At 41.7% G+C, this 24,554-nt stretch overlaps 1 protein-coding gene across 1 annotated transcript; it reads left to right on the top strand.

The window, feature by feature from the left end:
• The first annotated feature begins 18,794 nt into the window (after positions 1-18,794).
• On the top strand, positions 18,795-19,577 carry LOC149342502 (uncharacterized). Its single transcript, XM_089546808.1, has one exon. The coding sequence runs from the start codon at positions 18,795-18,797 to the stop codon at positions 19,575-19,577; it is 783 nt and encodes a 260-aa protein (XP_089402934.1).
• The last annotated feature ends 4,977 nt before the right edge of the window (positions 19,578-24,554 follow it).

Raw genomic sequence — 24,554 nt, 5'->3', positions numbered from 1 at the left:
AGGTTTGCGAAAACGTGGGGAGAAAGGAATTTACCCTGAAGTGAATGTTGCTATTTTGATTGACGCCATCCAATGTGTTTGACAACACAAACCCAGACTGGCTCCCGCGTCGCTGCATCTTGGCTGCAGCACTAGGCAACCCGGTTTGGATCGCCACGACCGCAGCGAGCAACGACGGCAGAGAAAGCGGCGTGCCGAGGCCGAGCTTTTCGTCTCGTTGGTGCATCGCGAGCAGGCTTCTCACCTACCTGCTGGAGAAATCCGTGTGGGCCTCCAATGATTTGACGGCTTTCATTTCTTCCAACGTCACAAAGCTGGGAGAGTACATGATATCCCCGTACATGATGGGAGGGTACATGATATCCTAGTGATCCCGTGGGTCATTTCAGGGAACACATCAATGCCCACCGTCATGTCGACTCCTGGTCGCAGTGTGTACGGATCCATATCGTTGCAAATTTTCACTTTGTCTGCGCAGCCTGTACTGAATGGTTAATTACTCTATGGAGTAGGCATCGCGCCTGAAAGAATATGAAAATAATCCAAAGCATCCCAGGAGTGGTCCAGGCATCACAGGGTGAACGGGCGAGGACGGCCGAATGGTTCGGCAGCATGACCACCAACGCTTGATGGGGGCGGAAGTGACGTCACGTGCAAGCTATGTATATGCAGAAGGTCATTCTCTACTTTACATTTGTAGATCCCTGGGAGTATTCATACTCCTCCGGGCGCAGTGGTGGAGCGGTTAAGCCATGCTCCACTGGCCTGCGATGGCAGGTACTCCGAGCGGTGGGCGTTGTGGGACCCATGTTGCTCTTCCCGAGCGACCAGTCATTAACTTCCACTGCTACAGCAGGCAGTTTGCTGAATATCCGGTGGGCAGGTTGTGATGACGACACATGGTTACGCAACCTAGGTGGCCCACCTGCCTCCGAGGTTGCTCTCTGGGCACCATTTGCCAGAGTCGTGGTCGTGATTGTTTGCTCACAACGCTAGAGGTTGGAAAACTTTTACACTCGCTTTTTGCGGTGCTTTACAGAGAGTGTTACACATAGTAATTATTCTGTGCCACGTCGAATGGCTACAGAAGTGCCGAGTGCCATTGCGATATGGCTACAGGGGCTCACTTGGGTTTCGCTTCATCCCTTTGTGGGAAAATGTTTCTTCCTAACCTTAATATCAGCTACACGCACTTATTCGGTAGCTTACAGGAAGAATATATCTGTTCCTTCCTTATATGCATTAATTTATTACAAACCGTTTCGCTATGGCGAAACTTGTCTGTACTAATAAATGAGGTGGTACGATATGTCGGTTTCAGTTTCAGAATGACAGAGCGATTTGTCTCGTCTCTCATTTACTTTGCTATTTTGCGTTATATAGCGAAGCATGGGATCACGCAGATCTATGAATACGCCTACATCTATGTCGATTTCTGGGTATATGTTTCTTTGCGGCTTCTCAGAATAACAACTTAAGTGTCAACTGAGAGACAACAGAATCAAGACCACAAGAGCGACAGACGTCCACGCGACAGACCAGCGGAAAGTCACCCAAACAAGAAGCTGTTGCAGGCACAGTTCGAGGTGTTTAATGGTTTTTGTGTTGGGTGTAGCATCCAGACAGCAGCATTTTGAAGGAGAATGAAGCGTCATTGGCTAAGGTTGCAGGTTTTTAATGAGATTATAAGACGTCGGATACTTTCCTTACAAGTGTCATGCACCTGCGCAAAGACGTAACGCAAATGGCGGGTAGAGTAGCAGAAACCAGTCGGATTTGTTTTATTGTGCACTTCCTGCTCAGTGATATCAATCTCTGTGCCACTAGGTGTAATGCCCAATATTGGGTCGTGTTGTGTTTAATGGCAGAGAATTCACTAAAGCCCTTCTTCAACAAATGCCAGTTTTATTATGTCTCCTTATTGGAAGGGCGCTAAAAGTTTTTTTAATAATATAAGTCGTTTAGAAGCTTCGCTTCTCTCAAGAAAAAAGTCACACAGGAAATTTCGACGAGCGAATTTTGTTTAACGAGTAAGCTTGTTTGGAATGATGCGTCTTCATCACAATGTTGTGGGAGATACTTTTTCGTTCGTCGTATTTCATGCTAAATGAGAAGTGGCTTGTGGTGACCGCCCCACTTCAAATTTCATATGTAGGTTTATTTTTCCTTTTTTTCTTTTGCGAGAACGAAGTTGTGCGTTAAATGAAAGTGTCCGGTACGAAGGTAGTATCAAAATATTTTGATGAAGTGTTCTTGATGACTACATGATTTCTATTCCTCAGTAATCAGCTTCGCTAGGCGTAGTTTGTTCTTTGCTTTGTTATCCTATGAATCCTGCCATTTCGCTGTTAGTTGTCTCTTAACAAATTTCATGCAGTCTTTATGCGGTATATTTGCTTGCTGTATTTTAGTATTTGAGGCTGCTGCGGCACATGCATCAACTGTCTCTTTGCCGCTCATCCCATCACGTGTTATGTGCATTACGCATGATATACACTGATGAAGTTGGTTTAGATCATACTGTTCTCACTATTTTTCTAGTGTATTTTTTCTACAGCCACAGAAACGGGGTAACATTCGGCAATGAACACCGATGTGTAATTAGGCGACTTTACTATTCACCGAAATTTGTCGTGTATTACAGCCCTTACAACTTAAATTTCTCCTTTAGAACCGTCTGTATAAAAAGCTGTGTAGTTCGCACATGTTTCATTTAGCACGGAGAAGTATTTCAGATAAATTCTTTTGGGGTTTGCTTTTTGTGAATGTGTTTCAGTGTGAAGTCTCAACCAGCGGAGGAACTGTAGCAAGGTGCCAGTGGGTCGGGTATCCGGGCAATATAGGGAAGTGCATAGAATAGTTTTTATTCTTGGCATATTTTTCATCAAAACAGAGGAGCAGTAATCTCATCGCTTACATTAAAAAGCTTCGCGTCAACGTATTATGCACTCGTAACTTTAACAAGAGAATACTACAGAAAGATAAATTTGCAAAAGAGAAGTCGTGCCTAAATTTCAGCGTTTTCGTGAAAGCCCTTTAAGGACATTAAGAATTCGAGGCGCTTTTTCCTTTATGTTACTTCCGGTCGGAGGAAGGGGAGGTTGCGTAGGAAAGTGAGTTTTTTTTAACCAAAAGTTACGTTTAAAAATTTTCCTTGTTGTTTAACTAGGAATTGTGCGTCATTCAAGCTTGGAGTCGAGTTGTTTTTTAATCTGCTTTTGGGAGAGAACAAGAAATGTACTGTTTTTGTTGGCAGTACTCAAATCCCTTTCTGTTTGCCCTAGTCGCCAATCTGGTTATCGTTTGTACTTGCAGCTCGCGCGTTCATATGCTGGAGGATGTGCACTCAGTTTGGAGATCGTCTACATAAATTGAATGCACTATGAACTTCAGAATTATTGTTGCTGTAGGAATTATTTTAAAATAAAAAGTGCGGCACTCTAACGCGTATGTGCCTAAGCCTCCGTAAATTAAAAAAATGTTTTTTTTTGTTTAAAAACTTTAATTACAGTTCACAATTCAAAGTAATTGCGCAACTACAAATGTGTTCGATGTGATCCAACCTGCTCACTGTTTCCAGGGAAGACCAGCGGCTCTTTCTGAAGGCATACAGCACACAAAACTTCATGCATACAACGCAACGTGGCAAAGAAAATTTTTAGAGCCGCTTGAACTTAGGCTAGCGGGTGCAAGCTTTTATGCAAAAAACTTTTAGCGAATTACGGCTGAAAAAAGTGGTGTGCTGCATTTAGGCCATAGGCGTATATGTACTACACGCATCCCTGAAATACAACATTCTCCTGGACAAAGGTAGTTGAAAGAGTTCACATAATCGTACTTGAAATGAGCTGCCGGCCAGGCAGTCAATAAAGAAGTTCACCATTCTGGAGGTTGCCTAGGTCTCCTAGGTCGCAGAGTTTGCCGAACTTCCAGGTAGTGTCGTACGCCCGCAACACAGTGTTTCCTATGTATGAACGCCTCTCAGAGGGTGTTTTCAAGGCGAACTATATAATCGGTCGTTGAACACGAATTTTTAAAACCCAACTGATGTATGTCGTGAACTTGACGGGATACCAGAGCAAAAGCTAGATTCGCGTTCAAAATATATTCATGTGATATTCAGAGACTAGTGACGATAGCCATTGGCCTTTAACTTCTAGGACTGTGTGATTGTTTTTCTGGTTTCAGGAAAAGCGCGATGACTGCTTTTTGCCTTTTCCGTGCTTTGTGTATTTTCACAGTCACCCAAAATTTTTAAAATAATTTGAGGAGAGCCTCTACGGACGGCTGAGAGAGATGTGGAAGCATTGCTGAATGTACATTATCTGTGCCTGGTGCTGTCTGGCTGGACTGTAATAAGCTGCTTATACTGCTCACGCGTGCCTGCGGCTGAGGCAAGCTTTTGTTTTCTCAGATGGCTCAATGTTTTCGGAAAGTATGTGTGCAGTTGGAGAAACTTCACACAGCAGCAGAATGCTCACCTAGCATGTTGGCCTGTTCTTAAATTGTACTTGTGCCGGGTGTTGACAAAAGTTGAAATGTGAAAGGAGAAATGTCTCCCTTGAATTTCCATACCTCTCCCTACAGTTTCTTTGAGGGGAGTGAGTTTTTAATTGAAGACACATAATTTTATCATGACTTTTTTCATCGTTGCGACAGGCACACCATGATTTAGCTCTTGCTGTTTAAACAATGAAATGATTTTCCGAGTTTGGTATCTGTGATGCACAGCACGGTTTTTATTTTGCTGCTTTGCCTCCTTACATTTTCGCATCCACCACATTTTGTGATTCTGCAGAACCAATCCTGTGGACTGTGGAGTACCTAAGTGCGCGGCAGCCAGGATAGAAGCCGTGAACAATTCATTTATGTAATTCAAACCAAAATTTTCTTTAAATATTTTTTTTTTCGGACGGACTTTCGATCTAATCTAAATAGTGGCAAATCAGCTAGCTGGAGAATTCAACGACGTTGTTTTCTCGGGATGATTGACGATAATAATCATATTCTGATAATAACAGGGACATGATCGCTTCTATATTCGTTGTCCATAACATCCCATTTAACATCTGTAAAAACAGAGGGTGAAGTAAAAAATAAGTGAGCAGATCATTTTTTCAGTGCTCGAAGTATGAGTAGTATGCGTGCTGTTATTAGTGTGCGTGCTCGACTGTACTCAGGGGGCAGATAATCTGAAGTACGGCGTCTGGCGTAATTTAGTTCGCTTTAGCAAAATTACTAGTGGGCATTAACATCACGAACTACCAGATATGGCTCTGGTAGCTGTTTTAAACATGTTTCTAGGTCATGAAGTATTACTTTTAGGTGCCACAAGATAAACGGAACGTATGATTGTTTTAAAATGAAGAATGGGCACTGCAAAATGCTTTTATTTGGCTGTAAAGTTGATTTTCCTATTTGCAACACCACAATGAACTATAATTGCAAAACCTCCAGGTAGCTTATTTTTTCTGCTGTCGCTCACGCCATAAAATTTTATATTTATCATGCACATTCGGGTGCTGGGGACCTTATTTTGTTTCTTGTATGCACAAACTGGCAAGAAAGATGGAGCTATGATTTATTTTATGTTATAATGGTTATTTAGAAGCGTTCTACAGTTTCACGTTACTAGGAAACCATGACTTATCTGATGTATATAAAATGGGAAGCTAGGTTAGGTTTTTTGCTATCCCATGATTCGGAGCTTGTTTTTTTTTTAGTCACTCCAAGGAGCTCTGACATCTCTGTGACGTCGAGAGCCCAGATCAACCTTGGTTAGTGTTCATCGCATCTTCAGTGACGCTGGAGGATTTAGCGGAATGCAAGTGTGCATCTATGTTAGGCGTTGCCTTGTGAAGAGAGGAGTTCAGGCCCGCCAGGCACGGGAGGCCGCGCAGCCTGCTTTGCAAGTGGCGGAGTAGAGTGAGCTTCCTATTAAAGCCCTATTACACTCCTATTAAACGTTCACTGCGTGTGGCTTGGGCAGGTGCCGAAGACGTAACAGTGGCAAAAAATGAAACTATAGCTAATTCGTAAGCTTTTCAAGGCAGTTTTTGTATTCTCTGAACAATATTAAGACATCGCGATCATCGGCTAAACTAACCTGCCGCCAATCTTCGCAAGTGAAAGTTGGAGTTCTTTTTGATGAAAGAAAATCTGAAGTAAAGCCTCTTCAGACTGCGCTCTCTCCTTAGAGCTTGTCCTTAATCCCTCTTCAATACCTTCTCAATCATCGCACCAAGTTTCTTGAAGCCATACCCTGCAAAAAAAAAAAAGCGTGAGCCTCTTGTAGCGTTAACGCACTGAACCTGTCGCCAGACGACTGCTTCAGATTGAAGCGTATATGAACAAACAAACACACGTAACGGCTCTATCGCATTCTCCGCGGTAGAACGTCTGCTTTGAACAGACCAGTAAGAATGGTTTCTAGAAACAGTAGAGAGACAAAAGGAAAAAAAAAAAGAGAAGCCTGTGGAAAGAGGTGTGGAAAAAGCAGTCGAAAGGAACGAAGAGCAGAGAAGAAAGTAACGGCAAGGTGAAGAGAGTCCCCAGTCGTGAAACCCAATTACTTGGGGCCACTTCAAAGATTAATTTCGCGTGATTGTTTCCACGTCAGCCTTCCCTCCTTTCCTTGCATTTATCTCTGCGTAGATGGATCCCATAGGAGAACCCCGTGGAGAAGGTCTGGAAACAAAGGTGCGCAATAGAAGTAAGAGAATTGTAAGGGAAGAAAGCAGGCGCAGGGCGTCCTATTTCTTCGCGCGTTCAGTTTTCTTTTCTTTTCACGTGCTAACAAATTGGACTACTGTCACTTCCATAGCAAGGCTTAGGAGCAGTTTATTTCCCGTCCGGATGTCATCAGTTTCCTTTTGCTGTTGCTGTATAACTGAGCTCACGGCTCGCAATAAAAGAAATTGGCGGTGAGGGCAGGAATTTCAGGCGCTACTGTACAACCCCTGAGTATAAGTTAAAATAAATTTAATTTTATAAAGCAGCATTGTTACTGGGCTTAGCGTGATTAGTGTGAGTGACAAAAGTAAGCTCTTGGGAAGCAATCTATACCCAGGTATATATCTGTCAGAATTCAACCAGCTGGAAAACTGACAATTTTGTTTGTGGAATAACAAATCTTTATACTTGTCATACACGACCAAATTAAAAAAAATGAAGATGTAAAATATGAAGTACATTCATCGACCTGCAGGGCAAAGGCCATGTACGAGACTAAATAGCTCTTAGAGTATTTATAGTGATTTTTTTTTTTGAAACGTAGATGGTCTTTACTACATAGTGGCTGTCGTACTAATAAAATACACACTGCGTCGCTCGCACTAGAGACCTTTTCACTGCTCACAGCTTGATTGAGCGCGCTTACGTATTTTATTTATTTATTCAAATAACTCACGGGCTCCGACTCGAGTATTAAGTGAGGGGGGTTGCATAACTGGGGAGCGAAAAAGAGGCAAGTAGAAGATAGTTATTTTAACATCGTTATACAATAGCAAGCAACCAACCAGAAAATAGAACTAAATTGAAAAACACCCTACAGAACACACTTCAGAAGAAAAAACATACTTGAGAACAAAATGCTGCTTACTTTTTCTTTGAAAATAACGTAATCTGAGATGTGAACAATGTTGTCAGGAAAACTATTCCAATAAACGATTGCACGGGGCAGGACTGATGAGTTGAATGCAGTGGTCCTTCCCGAAGGGCGTTTAAAACTGAGGTGATTATGCAATCGGTGAGCTGTGCGGGCCGGTTTTGTAAGAGGTAGTGTGAAGGAATGATTGGACTGTGCCACGCATGCGCAGTAGATTCCTGTATGAAATCCGCCAATCAGAACGCTGCTGGCATAGTCCAGCTGTTAGATGGTTGCTCTCGAAAAGGCAAAGGTGAAAAGGTCTATATGTGCTCTTTGTGAGCACAAGGCATACCGACCTTGGCTGTAATCTGATGATCACTGTAGCTGCGGCGCTGGGCAATGCGTATCGTGTAGGGTCTTGTACTGTTGCATATTGGGCAGGATTATTCTTGCATCTTCACTCTATACAGAAAGAAGTTAAGAGGGAGCAAGCTGTCGTCTAATGCACTCCCTTTTATAAAACGAAATGCGCTAGAGGTCAGCTTTCTCCGTTTTTACTCACATATAGGCATGTTTGCGTTTAGAGTGCAGCGTCTTATACGTGGCGGCTCCGACATGCTAACGCAGGTCGACGAATGCAAGACACGCTAGATGACTAGGAGAAATTGGGAGATCTTCATTCTTTCAAATATGTGCCTATGAAGCAAGGCTATCGAATATACAAGGTGTTTCACCTAAGCCTTTACATAATTTTTAAAAATAGGCTTCTTGAGTTAGAAGACCGCTTTTTTCGGCATAGCATTGTCAGCGGTATAGTACATGAGAATAAAGCTAAGACGCGCCAAACAGCACGCTGGTTAATTATTATTGAATACTTAACTTTTTAACTATTACTGTTACGCTCCTTAATTATTGAGAGGCGTCTAGCCCACCGTAAATAATATACATATCAGTTTTTAGAATTTCGAAAACCCGGTTACCCTCGGCGCTTTGACCTAACAAATTTTTGGTATTTCGACGAGTTACGTGTACTGAAGGAGTTGCTTTGCCGGCTCCTTGAAAGGGCATGTATTTTGGCGTGGTGTAGACAGCACCGAAGGTAACCGTTTTTTGGAAATTCTAAAAATTCAGATCGATATTCCTTACCGTGGGCTACACGCCTCTCAGTAATTAAGGACCCTAACAAAGTTAAAAACCTAACTATTCAACATTAGTTAACCATCCTACTAGTTAGTACATCATAGCTGTATTCCGATCTGCTATACCACTGACAATGCTATGCCGAAAAAGGGCTCTTCTCATTCAAAAAGCCTATCTTTTAAAAAATGTGCAAAGTATTGGTGAAACGCACTGTATATTTATTTATTTATTTATACATACTGCAGCGCAATTTATATGCGCTATGGCAGGAGTGGGAAAAACACAAAATGCAAGGAAACAAAATGCAGCAAAATGTACAAAGTGAGAAATACAAAAAGTTAAAATCACAAATGAAATATCAAACAAGAAAGGAACTGTTAACAACAGGGTAAGAATACACAGCTATTATGCGTCTTCAACGGCAGTTACAAAGTTTTGAAATGGACGAGAACGAATGGACCCAGGTAAAGAATTCCAGCCTTCTATTGAACGGGGAAAAAACTGAATTTGAAAAAATTAGCATGCGCAAAATACGGTATCAAATTAAGCTCGTGATGTCTTCTTGTAGATGATAATGGTGCAAAGTTAATGTAGTGGTTAGCTGAGAGCCTTACTGAGGAATTGACAACACAATGTAAGAATTTTAATGATTCAGTGTGGCGACGGGCAGACAGCGTGGTTAAATTCAATGAGAGAAGTGTAGAAGAGGGTGAGAAATCGCGATCATAACGATGACATATAAAACGCACAGCTTTCTTCCGATATTACAGCCGGCTCACTGATGACGTCGTTATCTAATCTGAACGAGGTGGATGCAGTATCACGAGGTAAGATGGATGACCAAAATTTTCGGGGGTTAGTTTTTAACAGATCGCGCAGGTGGACACGAAAAAAGAAATCCTTGGCCATGCGCAACTTAAGATTAAGTTCTTTTTTTGCCTTGTGAAATCTGTCTAAGGTTATGGGATCGTTGCTTCTTCTAGATCGCCTTAGTCTACGAACGCGACGAGATAAATGCAAAATGTCTCGAGTCATCCAAGGAACATTAGTATTTCTTTTCTTAGTTTTAATAGGAACAAAGCGTTGGACACAATCCTTGACAAGACATTCAAAGTAATTAGTAAGAAAATTTACGTCGTGGCTTGCTGAGAAAGCTGAAAATGTATCGAAAGGATCAGCTAAAACCTCAATAATGGAATTGTCGTCCGCACGAGTGAAGTCAGGAAAAGTAGTAAACAAATAGGGTGATTTGGAGACTGGACAAGAGAGTGAAACTAACACGCCTTTATGGTCTGAGAGCCCATCAATTACTTCATAAGAGAAGTTATTTTGGGCCAAAGTGGAGCTTAGAAAAACTAAGTCGAGGATGCAATTCAGCCTAGTAGCACTAGAAACAACCTGAGTTAGTCCAAACAATAAGGAAATGTTTATTAGTTCTTTACAAATTGTAATGTCACGACCAAATGCAGACGGCGATGGCCAGTGGCTGCCAGGAGTGTTGAAGTCTCCCAAACAGATTAATCTTGATGAAGTTGATGTTGATCTTGGTCATGAAATTTGCGACAGCGTGAAGGACATCAACGGAAGAACCAGGTGGACGACAAATAACACTGATTAGAATACTATAATTGTTTAGATAAACTTTGCACCACAAGGATTCTGTATCAGGGGGAGAAGGCAAAACTGAGAATCGTAAATCCGACATGATAAGCAATGCCACACCGCCACCAGTACTGCAACTTCTGTCTAAGCGCACGGTAACAAAACCTGGTGGAGTGAATTCGGAGTCGTAAATTCCACTATGCAGCCAAGTCTCCGTTATGCCAATAATATGGGGGAGTGAACAGAAATAAGGGACAGTAAATCTGGAAATTTTTTAACAATGCTGCGAGCGTTAATATTTAGAACAACTAGCTTATCAGGACGGCCAGAGCTAAGTCAGGGAGTCGATGATGCGGCAGTCAAGGACACAGGCGCAGAACAAGCAGCATCATTGTATGCTTTTACCAACGAGTTAGAACTTTCATCCCAATTGTAACGAACCTTGTCAATGAAGACATGATCGAAACTTAACCTCACGACAGAACCGTTGTCACGAAAAGACACTGATGCGTCCCATATTTTTTTACGAATGGACCTAACCCTTGCAGAAAAATCTTCTGTAATGAAGAAGGCAGAGTCCTTGAGTTTAGAGACGTTTTTAAAAACCACACTTCTGTCGTTGAAGCTAGAAAGATTTAGGATAACTGGACGAGTATAACCTCTGCGAGCTGCACCGAGCCTGTGGAAGCGCTCAATACTGGTACAGCTAATCTTCAATTTATCAGTAAATACAGATGAGATGCTAGCCAACAATGTGTCAGCGGTTTCGTTCGGGTCTTCTGAAACGCCGTGCATTATAATGTTATTTCTTCGAGAGCGGTTTTCAAGGTCATCATTCTTTTGCATCAGCTGTGTTACTCTGGAATTTAAAGAGTTAATTTCAGCGTGTAAATCAGAAATTAGATTGGAATTTTCGGGCGTGGGTAAAGACTCTAATGCAGCCACACGTGACTCCAAAGCATCAAAGCGGCAAGCAAAAGACTGCTTAATGTCCGCGATGTCACGGGCCAACTGATTCTGCCCAGCTAGTATTCTAGAAAACATGTCAGACACCGAAGGATTCGAAGAGATTTCACTGTCAAGATTTACAGCGGAAGAACTCGCATCGTCAGCCTCCCCGAGAGTGAGACTGGAACCACTCACAGACCGGGTTAAAGGTCTGGTACCAGATGTACTGCTTTTACTGGAGCTCGCTGACTTTGATGGGGGGCCTGGATTGAGTTCCACGTCACCACTCAGGAGGAGATGACATGCGCAATAAAACGCGTGCACGCAGCAGGACACAAGAGTACGTGGGCAAGGGTACAGCAGCAAGAATCGATCATCAGACCGGACGCACTCAGCGTCAGAATAGTAACATACCTGCATAAAGAGCAAGCAGTGATTTAACATGACGCCGGTGCCGCTGCAGCCTAGCCCACTGAAGAGCCGATCCGCGCACATGGCCTTTATATCCTTGGCAGATGACGTCATAGACCAGCAGTGCAGCGAGATTGGTTGACCTAACGAGAAGTTGGCGAGATGACTGGCTTGCAGATATTGGAAGAATGCGGGGGTATATGAAAATTATATGAAATACATGAAATATAGGGGTATATGAAAATTATTTCCCCAACATTCTCCAAGAGCCAATATATATAGTTCCTTATGATTATGGGCCTCATGAAGCACTCTATTCTCATACATCGGCGTTCCCTAGTTTAAATTTAGCGCCAACCTCTTCACTGGTTCCGGTCGGTTTTGGTAGCATATTCTATTCTTTGCTCATGAGGTCCACAAATTACCATTGATCTGTTAGACTGGCCTTGCTGTAATCCTTCTCGAGGTAGTAGGAGTACATTTATAGGTTTGATTTTCCACTATGCTGCAGGGTACATTCTCACAATTAAAAAATAAATTAACAAATCTAATCTAATTTGGTGACTTGCTCGCTTATTTAAACTAGCAGGTCTCGAATATCAATGCTTTGAATCACATACAAATTTTATAACATTTTCCGCTTTGTCCTTAACCATCTCGCGCATGAGCTTAAAATATTTGGTTGATGATATTTGCGTGCATCGGTGTTCTGATAGCTGTGGCGCTCGGCTGGTGAGCATCAGATTACGGGTTTGATCGCGGCCATGGCAGCGTCATTTTGACCGAGGTGGAATTCAATAACGCCCGTGTACTAAGACTTTGGGGCGCGCTAAAGCACCCCAGATCGTTTAAATCAATATAGAGTTGTTCTTTATATTCTCGTCTAGGTCCTGACACTAGCTTAGGGACCTAAGAAATCATTCATCATCGTCGCACGCAAAAGTAAAAACTTTTTCCAAGGCTCAACATAAATGAAACCTCAAAGAAATTTCTTCCATTTGCTTGTTTCCCTTTTTGACAACGGCACACAGTTCGGAGTTATAATGTTCTCAGCGTTCAACTTTAAAAAAATATGAAGATTTGGACTCTTAGAAATTCTCCAAGTGTTTTTAAAAGTGGATAACGTTGCTCCTCTTAGGAGCGCTTGCATATTTTTCTGCATTTTAACAGCAACCAATATCTATAGAAGCGCATCACTTATTCAGTAAAAATAGCATGCGTTTGCATATATTTGTGTGGGAAACCCGGCGACAGATTTCTCTATTTAAAGGAGCAAGTGGTGCTCTCAAAAATGGACCCTTCGAGACGAGCACTACTTGATCGCTCTCGGAGCGCCAGCCGCGCTACCAAAGCGCGACACTTTACTTTTGACAGATGCGACAGCGATTAGGAGGCTGTGATTGACATTTGCTGTCACTTTATTGTCTTCTTCTTTTTTCACTCGCATCAAATCTGCCCACTCTGTCCTACGCAGTTTCTTTATCGCGTCCAGTCAATAGCTGGTTCGATCCATCATATATGACGGCAAGCTGGAGGATGGGAAGGAGCTTCTCTGGTGGTTTTGTTTGGCAGAAATTATATTTCCAGACTTTTAAAAAGCGCGGAAGGAAAGCGCCCACATTTTCTTCTGTTTTTTTTTCGGTTTTTTGGCAACTTGGAACACTGTTGCTATCGAACCAGTTAATGTCTTTACTGGAGTGTCATAACCGAGGAATGTCCCTTATGAGTCTGCAGGAGAGGTTTTTTTAACGGAACGAAGATTAGGGGTCCTTTAAAGCACTCGTGACCAGGCCCAAAAAGTGGACATCAACAAGAGTCGTACCTCAGATCAACTAACTATGTGGTGGTTACGATCCCGCTAGCAAAATATTAGAGCCAGAATCACAACGAAATGCTGCAAAAGTTATAACTAAAGTCGTGTCGCGTTCGCCCTCGACAAATGTTGACCGAAATTTGACTGTTAATACACATAATTGCAAATGAAAAACACCGAATGTTTCCAAGCTTCCCATGATGCCTCTACCAAATCCGAGGTTTTTCTAGAGGCAAATGCATTCCGAAAAACATCATTCAGTTTTACTGAAAAAAAAAAAAAATCTCGGAAGCATTAATCTCTATGCTGGCAGTAACGTTTACACACATTTTAGTGAAAATTTGAGAACGTGAAGTTATCTCCGCAGGTTACAGCACCTGTGACTTTTTTTCTTAATCCGTACTCTGTTATCAGTTTTTTTTATTTTTGACGTTATAGTCACAGGCGCCCTTCTCTATTAATTGTCTCGTGTCATTCTTTTTAACTCATTTAAAACAGCTAGAACATAAATTTCGGCCTCAGTTCACTTCATCATGCATATTATATTCATGTGTTTCGTAAAATCTTATCTAATTAATCTCAGGCTTTCGGCGATCGTGACGAGAGCTGACATAGTGTGTTCGCTTCTTTGTAAAGCGCTTGGTAATCACCGAAAGTTGGAGAAACAGGCGGAATTTTTGTAACTATTTCAGCCTAATAAGTTCGATCCGCTCATAAAGCCAAAGTGTTCGGAGTTCCCTAGTTCACCGCTATCTGGCAATTAATTGCGGTTTTTTGAACACAGAAAGAAAGGCGGTTTTATGAAAGACTGTGCGAAAGTAGAAGCGTGTTATCCGTTATGGGCTGAGTGGCGCTCGTTCAGTGAGTTCAAAGAGACTCAAGAAACGAAAAAAAAAAGCATGTTTCAAGGTCGTTTGCTCCAATTTTGAGAAACGGATCATTTTAAGCGGAAAAGATCAAGATCAGGGACCTTAAAGAAAGGCAGCAGTATTTCAGAGAAATACGTTCCCGAAAATATATCAAGTACTGATCTGGAGTAGCGTCTGACACACGACTCTCCTGCGGGCTCTGTAAGAGCAGGATAATCGGAAAAGCGCTTAAACGACCCCTTGCGCAACTGCGTCTATCGACTGAAGGGTTTTCTTGCCGGACAGAATGTGACCCTCTGATCGAGCTTTATCGGCGGGAGCGCACACGCCAGATCGGCAAGGCATTCATCTGTCACCGCGTAGGGCATCCGTACGAGGGCAGTCGTAGCAACATCATTGCTCCCGAGGGAGTTAGTTCATCTGTCCAGTTTATTTGAAACCTCTGACTTGTTTCCGAACCATTTTTGTCTTTCCTGAGAGCGCATCCTGTGTCGCAATCAGGTCATGAGACACTCTCGCTGCTCCTGAGCGTTGCAATCGTCCGCTTTACTTTTCATGATGCAGCACAGTTTGCTTTCGCTGACAAATGTGCGCTATTCAGGTCATGAGAGAGCAATGCGGACGCGGCTGTGCGATGCAGGACCAAACAAAATATAGAAAATATAGGCAGCTTGGGATGAGGAAGACAAATATAAGCTATTTTTGTTACCGAGTTCAGAGGGTAGGGAAGGGGGCGTTATTCAATATCATTTTTCTTTCACCTGCATGTGAATAGCCCCAGGTGTTCTCGGCAGAAATTTGTGAAAATATTTGCGAGTTCTGCGACGACAAACCGTCTAGAATAATAAAGACAGAGGAGATGCCGTCACTTTCAGGGGATAAAAAAAAACAAATGAATGTAATAAACGATGGGTTTCTCGTAAACCACGCTATACTAGCGAAAACCTTGCTCTCTCCATTGGGTTTTTTCCGGCTTGAAAAATTGTTCATTGTCGTAGCAATTGTGACTACTGGTTGGAAAATCTCTGTTTGTACTTGACAAGAATAGAATTTCACCTGAAATTGCCAATGATACTTCCACCACCACGAATAAGAAAAGGATCACGATCACTCGTGCTAAATTTATCGACCTCAGTATCAACAACTAAAGAGACAGTTTTGGGGCCGTCTTTGCACGCAGCCTCTAATAAGTATGTGCAGCTTAAATCTCAATTTGAAAATTGATTGTAGCATCATTGAATCTGGAGGCTTGCGTCCTGGATAGAATGAAATAAATTTTTTTTTGTCAATATCACGATGCAGAAGCGTGCGAATGGAGGTGTACTTCAAAAACAGAAAATTTACATACCCTTCTTGCGAATCCACACCTAAAGCCACCATCAAATATTTTATCATGAAACGTCTCAGCGTGAATGGCCAGCTTACGACCGTTGTCCGATCAGGACTACAGACCGGAAGCAAGCCATTCAGTAACGAAGCGTATCTAGCGACAGGACATTTGTGAAACCTAGTACAGGTACCTAGCCATGCATGTTTTGTGCCTGTTGTTAATAGGATACCAGTCGTACCAGTGTTTTCGACAAGCAACGGTGAAGTAGATCATCAAATATTGACGGTCACGCCAGAGGAGTTTCCGATGCGAAATTCTCACACGCGAAAAAACCCGCCGCCGCGCTCAGGTTATCTCCTCCCGCGGCTCCTTACCGACCTCTCTTGGCGATGACGCCAGTGCGCTAGCGAAGCTGAGAAAACTGCTCAAAGGTGGCGCTGTCTAGATCACAACGCTAACTGTATGTCGAGTTGCGGGTTTCTTTTACCTGCGCTGGTCGCGCCTCTACTGGCTAAACGCAATCACGTCGCTGAAAAGAATTCATGCACTGCGGAGAAGCCAACTCATTCGCCTCGTTTAGCACTAGACAGTTGCTGACAGTCCATTCGTGCACCTACTGTTCTCCTGCTTTGCGGCATTCTGTTTTTTCCTAGCGCACATTTTCATTGCAAACGATGTTTTCGTATCAATAACGTGCAATTTTATCACAAGTGTTAGCCGATTTTTAATGAGAAAACGTCTGTGATTTCTGGTGCTTTCAACAGATGGCGCCACCGATCCACATGGCGAGTGTTTTGGTTTATGATTTATTGCTTAGGGGGTGTAACATACCAAAGCTACTCAACCTATGAGGGACGCTGTAGTGAAGGACTCCGGAAATTTCGACCACCCGGTGTTTTTCAACGTGCACTGACATAACACAGTACACGGGACTCTAGTATTTTGCCTCCATCGAAATGCGACCGCCGCGGCCGGGATGAAACCCGCGTCGTTGGGGTCAGCAGCCGAGCACCATAGCCACTGAGTCACCGCCGCGAGTATTTTGTTTGTAATCAACATAGATAGGCCTTGGTGCAGCTGACGCATTGCTAACATATTCAATGCGACCGTAATCTGTGTAGAATAAAGCAAGTTCGGCAGCCAGAATCAAGCGGAATGAGCCTGCAATCGCTCTGACTAGAGCGCACCACGTCCTCCTCCTGCATGCAACAGTTGCGGCTTTCCCTCGTAATTTTGGTGCTTGGGGGAGCAAAATGGCGTACCTACGCGCAACTCTAGGTAATTATATAGTAACTCTACGCTACACGAGGATGTTGATCTCTCAGACAGATACCAGTTTGCCGCACTGTAATGGAGGATGTGGGCTTACGGCAGCAAAAATTTACTGGAGGCATGAGTGTGAAAAATAATTATTTCGAAGTAGCCACGCAAGCGAATCGCTTGTAATGTATTAAAGGGGCACTGAGGACAAACACATCCTGCAAAAAAGATGTTTGCGGCTGAAAAAGTGAAGTTTAAAAATATTCCCGCTACTCGATTTGAGCTCGTGACATCCACACCAAGAGGGCCTAGTTTGCCGCCATTTTGTAGTGAATAGCAGTGTATCGTAGCCTCCGGAATTCGCGCACGAGATTCGGTGTCATGCACGCAATTGACTTGCGAAGTCGGCCGGTGATGGCGATACCTGTAATTCCTTTTTAGCGTTTTCTACTTAACAAATGATCCATTTTCGGTGGGAGTGCTCTTGGTGTTGTTAAGAGTGCCGTATTCTGTCGATACAGAACTACCTTAATTTCTTCTGTATGTCTCTTTAAGGTATCAATGGACGAATGGACATGCTTCATTGTAACAATACCAGGAGTCTGGGTAGTGAGGTAGCTTTACAATAGATATATATAGGTTGCGCAAGCATGAAGTACTTGACTGCTTACACGAGTATATAGCGAAGTATACGCTTCGTTAAAGGAAACATATTTATTCGACTCGACTTTTCGATCGGAAGACCGATCTTATTCAGGAGTGAAGAAGATCGGCCTTCCGATCAAAACGTCGCGTCGAATAAATATATTTCCTTTAAAAAAGCGTATACATCGATATATATATATATATATATTGCTGTTGTTAAGAGTGCCGTATTCTGTCGATACAGAACTACCTTAATTTCTTCTGTATGTCTCTTTAAGGTATCAATGGACGAATGGACATGCTTATATATATATATATATATATATATATATATATATATATATATATATATATATATATATATATATATATATATATATACAGGGTGTTTCACCTAAGACTTTCTGCAATTTTTAAAAATAAGCTATTTGAATTAGATGCGCGCTTTTTCTGGCATAGCATCGTCAGTGGTGTAGTGCATCATAATGCAGCTAGGACGTGCTAACTAGCAGGCTTGTTAACCAATATTTAATAGTTAACTTTTAAACTATTACCGTTGGGCTCCTTAATTATTGAGAGGCATGTAGCACACCGTAAGTAATGTCCATATCCGTTTTCAGAATTTCAAGAACGCAATTATTCTCGGCGCTATGGCCCAACAAATTTTGGCTATCTTGACGAATTAGGTTCACTGGAGAGGTTGCTTTGCCTGCAAGCTTCTCAAACCGCATGTATTTTGGCGCGATGTAGGCGAAATTTGTTGGGCCACAGCGCCGAGGATAATCGCGTTCTAGAAATTCTAAAAACGGATATGGACATTACTTACGGTAGGCTACATGCCTCTCAATAATTAAGGAGCCCAACGGTAATAGTTTAAAAGTTAACTATTAAATAATGGTTAACAAGCCTGTTAGTTAGCACGTCTTAGCTGCATTTTTCGCTATCTGCAGCATCCACCTGACGCCTGACGTCACACGCATTGGGTTACAAAAAGGACCCATCCGCCGCCACGCTCCCCACTTGGCAGCAGCGACGACCGACTGAGTGCAGCAACTTATCGTGTCTCTGCGTCTTTGCTGCAGGTTAGTGCCAAAGCTGTTTGAAATCTGTTGGTCTTTTCCATATCGTCGCTGCTGCCAAATTGTGAGCTTCTTGGCGTTTTTTTGTGCAATAGGCCTTGAACGTGACATGGCGAAAGAAGTTGCTAAGCTTAAAGAGGAGTTGAAGGCTGAGTTAGTGAAAATTAAAGAAGACTTCAAACAGGAAATAAAAACTTCGCGAGAGTGCATTGAAAGGGATCTTCGAAACGAAATTAGAGAACTAAAGGCTGAACAACGTAACATGACAACGAGCCTTGAGTTTGCTCATGACTCTATGGAAGAGCTGAAACAAAAACTTGAGGCTGAAATCTCAAGGAACGCTAAGCTCGAAAAAGAGAATGAAGCACTTAAGGTGAAGTGCGTATCATTAGAAAAAAAACATGATGAAGCTATAAGACGCATTGTTCACATGGAGCAGTATTCTCGAAACATGAATATTGAAATCCAAGGTGTAGTAAAACAGGATGATGAGAATGTCCTGCAGATTGTTCAAGGGGTTGGGGAAGCAATCAAAGAGCCAATCAGTGAGGATGACATTGAATCCTGCCATCGAGTTCCAACAAGAGATGCTGACAAATCAAACATCATTGTCCAATTTAAATCTCGTTCAAAACGCGACAGCATACTTAGGAAAGGAAAAAAGGCCCGACTGACCAATGAGGATATTGGGATCAGTAATGCCGCCCCAGTATATATAAATGAGCACCTCTGCCCGGCCCTAAAGAGACTCCTGGGTATGACTGTAAAGCGGAAGTATGAGCACAAATGGAAGTCGGTGTGGACTCTCAATGGAAAAATTTTTGCTAAGCAAACGGAATCTTCTGATGTTGTTCAGATCACTTGTGAGGCTGACCTTGTGAAAATCGAATGAGTCCTAGACAGCTTTAGCGCTTTAGTGCGTTATTGTTGCTTGTTAAATCGGTCGAGATGGATTGTCACAGCTTCGTCCTACCTGGGTGCATACGTCCTCAACCACCCTCTCTTCAAACAGTCTTGCACATCAATGCTCGTTCTGTACATGGTAAACAAGATGACATCACACATTTGTTAAGTCAATTTCCTTTTAAATATACCACCATAATGATCTCTGAGACCTGGTACTATGATGGCTGTGACATGCTCCATCTTGATGGGTATGACAGATTCTTTAACAATCGCAAAGATAGACGATGGTGGTGTAGCGCTCCATGTCCAAAGATGTAAAGATTGTGAATTACTGCCTGAATTTTGTGAAATTACCAATGATTATGAATGTTTGACTGTGAAGGCTGGGCTAGAGGTTATCACGGTCATGTATCGTCCACCGAAGGGAAACATGAAATCTTTTATGAAATATTTTGACCTCCTCCTAGAATATGTTCGAAGCAATAATTTTCAGCTAACATGCGGAGGTGACTTCAATATAAATACCCTCGATAATACTTCAACTGTCATTGATTTCACTATTCAACTTCAGTCGTTGGGATTCATAAGTGTTATCAATACACCGACTCGTGTTACTGTGTCTACTTCATCTGCTTTAGATTTGTTTATAACAAACTCAGAAACTTCTGTTTTTAGTGCTGGTACTATAGCATCGGATGTTAGTGATCATTGTCCCATCTTTATGTTCTATGACTCATTACCAAAACCTAAAAAACGTTCTGAACAAATAACCGTACAATATATGCCTCAGTGTGCTTTAGAGGCTTTCGAAATAGACATTAGTTTCCAAGACTGGTCTTCTGTGTATGACAAGTTAAATGTAAACGATGCATATGTACAATTTCTCGAGATATTTTCCACAATCTATTCCAAACACTTTCCTATCAAAACTTTTACTCCATCAAAGAAGATAAGAAAGCCGTGGGTAACAACCGACCACTTAAAGACTATAAAGAGAAAAAATACAATTTTTCACACTTTTCTAACGACACGAAATCCTGATGCTTTGAAAAATTTCAAAGTGGTCAGAAACAAGCTGAATTCTGAGCTTCGGCGGGCAAAAGTTGCTTACTTTGAAAATCTCTTTGCAAGTATTGGTAAACAACAGCCGGCCGCAGCCTGGAAAGTAATCAATAATGTTCTGGGTAGAGACAGGAAGGATTTATTACCTGATAAAATAACTCACGAAGACCAGATAATTACCGGTCGAGGTCTTGCAGACTTTTTCAATAAGCACTTCATTGGAACTGCACTACAACACAAAAATTCACAAATAAACGAAGATTTAAGTTGTTCATGCGCCGAAAGTATATTTCTTACACCAACAGATGAAGCAGAAGTTTATAGAACATTTATGTCACTAAAAAACAGCAAAGCCCTTGATATTGATAACCTCCAAATTAAGCCTATCAAGTATGTTATAGAATACCTAACACCAGTACTAACGTATATATTCAATCTTTCTCTTGAATCCGGGGAATTTCCAAATGCGATGAAAAAGTCCCGGGTGTCTGTTGTATACAAAGGAGGGGATAAAAACGTGCCAAAAAATTACCGCCCAATATCTATAATACCTACATTTGGAAAAGGATTTGAAAAGATATTATATGACCGCTTTAACAAATTCTTTGAAAAGTTCCACCTAATTTCTAATGCACAGTTTGGCTTCAGGAAAGGACTCTCTACTGAATTAGCATTATTAGAACTTAAGGAATACATAGTGAAAAATTTTGAAAACAAACTAATAACTGTCAGCCTTTTCATCGACTTCAGTAAAGCTTTCGATTCTCTGGACCATGATATTCTAACTCATAAGCTTTCAGCTTACGGTATCAGGGGTAAGCCTCTATCCTTATTAAAGTCCTACTTAGCAAACAGGCAGCAATGCGTATATCTTGCCAACCATCAATCGTCCTTTTTACCAATCATCAGAGGTGTACCGCAGGGTAGCGTGCTGGGCCCTTTATTATTCAATGTGTATATCAACAGTATTGTAAACATTGATAAGACCTTAAAATTCATTATATATGCTGATGATTGCACAGTACTATTCTCTGGTGTAGATGTAACTAAACTAATGATCAAATGTAACCAATTGCTTGATACTCTTCAGAAGTGGTGTGGTGCTAATATACTCAAAATCAATCCTACAAAATCAAAAGTGATGGTATTTCGACCAAAAAATAAGGCTATCAGGTTTGAAGGTGTTATTACCTGTGCTGGTGAGAAAATTGAAATCGTTCATGAACACACCATACTTGGGGTAACATTTTCTTCTAACCTTACTTGGGATTCACACGTTCAAAAGTTAACTAATAGTCTCTCGTCAGTGACAGGCGCAATCTGCCGCTGCCGCACTTTTCTTCCTTGTAAAATAAAACTTCAGATATATAATGCGCTATTTGCCTCACGCATCAATTACTGTTCTTTAGTGTGGCTCACAACTACTAAAACAAACATAGAGAAAATTTCACTGCTCCAAAAGAAAGCCATTCGTCATATTGCGAATCTTGATTACTTAGGTCATACTCGACAAGCTCTCCAGGCGCATAATATTGTAAGGATTCAAAATATGTACGAATTGCGAATTATGTTGTCATACTATTTCCCTTCCAGCTTCAGATCAATGGTAGAAGGTACCACACTGCTAAAAGAAAATAACCATCCAGTAAACACACGAAACACAGACAAATGGCTAGTACCGTTTTTTCGAACAGACTACAGGCTACAGGCACTAGAATACAATCTTCCCACAATTCTCAACAAATACAAAGACACGAATAAATCTACCAAAGCTACACTACGTCATTATTTTGTAATGATGTAACCTGATGTTCTTTCTCTTAGTTGAAAATTTCTCTCCAATTTTCCTCAGTTTGTTTAACAAATTTCTCGTTTAAAGCGTTAATAAAGTGTGTAAGATTTGCTGTCATTTATTGAGTTGATTGTATGTATATTTCCTTGCAGTTAGTGTTATTTGCCGAATTGATATTTTTGGTTTCCTCTTAATATAACTATATGTTCACTGCCTTTACTTGAATCCATGATACTCTTTTGTTTCCTTGTTGTATCAACTATTTGCTTCTCTATGTATATGAATATTCTTTTAATGTGTGCTGTTATGCCTTGTAACGGCTGGCTGGGGCCTCGTCAAGCTGTTTACGCACAGCTTTTAGCCCAGTCAGCCGACCAGAACCTTCTGGGAAATAAATTGAAATTGAAATTGAATTGAATTATGATGTACTACACCACTGGCAATGCTATGCCAGGAAAAGCGCGCATCTAATTCAAATAGTTTATTTTTAAAAATTGCAGAAAGTCTTAGGTGAAACACCCTGTATATATATATATATATATATATATATATATATATATATATATATATATATAGGTTCTCCAACTCGGCGGTGGCGATAGCAGCATCCCCACTGGGCGGAGTCGAAGATCAGGTTCCCCGAAGCTCTCTGCTGTGCTTGTAAGGTCCTACTTGTAACGTATGGTGCTTGTGAGGTCCGTACCTGTAAAATCTCTCTCTCTCTCTCTCTCTCTCTCTCTCTCTATATATATATATATATATATATATATATATATATATATAGAGAGAGAGAGAGAGAGAGAGAGATTTTACAGGTACGGACCTCACAAGCACCATATATATATACATGAAGAACGCGCATCTCGCGCGCTTTTGTTGCCACCGACAGTGCATACAAAATGGCCTGGGTAATCGTGAGTTTAATAAAATAATAGTAATAGTTGTGGGCATGAAACCGAAGCAGTGTTGGTAACTAGCGGGAAGTGCAGATGTGGTTGTGCTTTTTTCGCGATGCCATGAATAACTGAATAATAATCACTGACCTATTGAAAAGTCAAAGGTATCTAAAAATTTTGGTTTCACATTTGAAGATCTATGCAAAGAAACAATGGCGTAAGCTTAGCAACGCCATCTTTATGGGGAATCAGTTTTTCATGATGCGAAGAGTTTTTCATGATGCTAGCAATGGACACTTCATGTCCAAGTTCAAGAAGCTGGTGGAAAAAAGCGCACATGCGGCCACAATATCGCTCTCTTATGCTATTTCATGACCTCCTCAGAACGCGGAAAAATGGCCACAATACACATATTTTCGTATAATTTGCATAATTAGCGGTTCATTGCAATGCGTTAAAACTCTCTGCTTGAACTTTTTGCTGCAATTTAAATGGTTGGAAAAACACCTTAATGATTTCCTTTAATCAATACAATGCTCCTGCTTTCACGACCGACAACAATACCGCTTCCGTTCCATTCCTGCAATATGTAGGCGATACCTTCCTTTCATTAGAGTTGTTTTACATAGTGTGCGGTGCACTGTGTCCCTACAATGCTCATTTTCTTGCAGGGCAACTGACGTACATTAAAAACGCACCTGATTCAGACAATCTTGGCAAGAATGTATGTTTACCTGGGGCCAGACAAGAAAAGAGTAGCGTGCCGAAAGTGTGGTAAGAGTTCTATGTACATGCATAAACATGCGTAAGAGACAATAAGACACTGACATTGATGATACTACAATGTATTATATAATGTTGTCACGGCTGAACTCAGTCCCACACAACGTCGTTCACAAAACAAGGGAAGGCCGCTTTACCACTAATTCTGCTTATTGGGCTGATTTGCGCCCGTAAAGAATTGAACAACTCGGCGGTGGCGATAGCAGCATCCCCACTGGGCGGAGTCGAAGATCAGGTTCCCCGACACTCTCTGCTGTGCTTGTAAGGTCCTACTTGTAACGTATGGTGCTTGTGAGGTCCGTACCTGTAAAGTCCGAAATAACGCCTTACCAGTTATTCGCCAATACTTCGACGGTGAATTGTTCCCAATCGAACCCTGCCGTTTACCTCGGACATTGCGTTGAGTCGTCGTGGGTTGCAGCTAACGTGT

The sequence above is a fragment of the Amblyomma mixtum genome, chromosome 5 (genome assembly GCF_055824585.1).
Source record: "Amblyomma mixtum isolate Tamu chromosome 5, ASM5582458v1, whole genome shotgun sequence".
Lineage (NCBI taxonomy): Eukaryota > Metazoa > Arthropoda > Arachnida > Ixodida > Ixodidae > Amblyomma > Amblyomma mixtum.
Note: the sequence above shows the minus strand (reverse complement) of the source record. Positions and strands in the feature narration are given on the sequence as shown.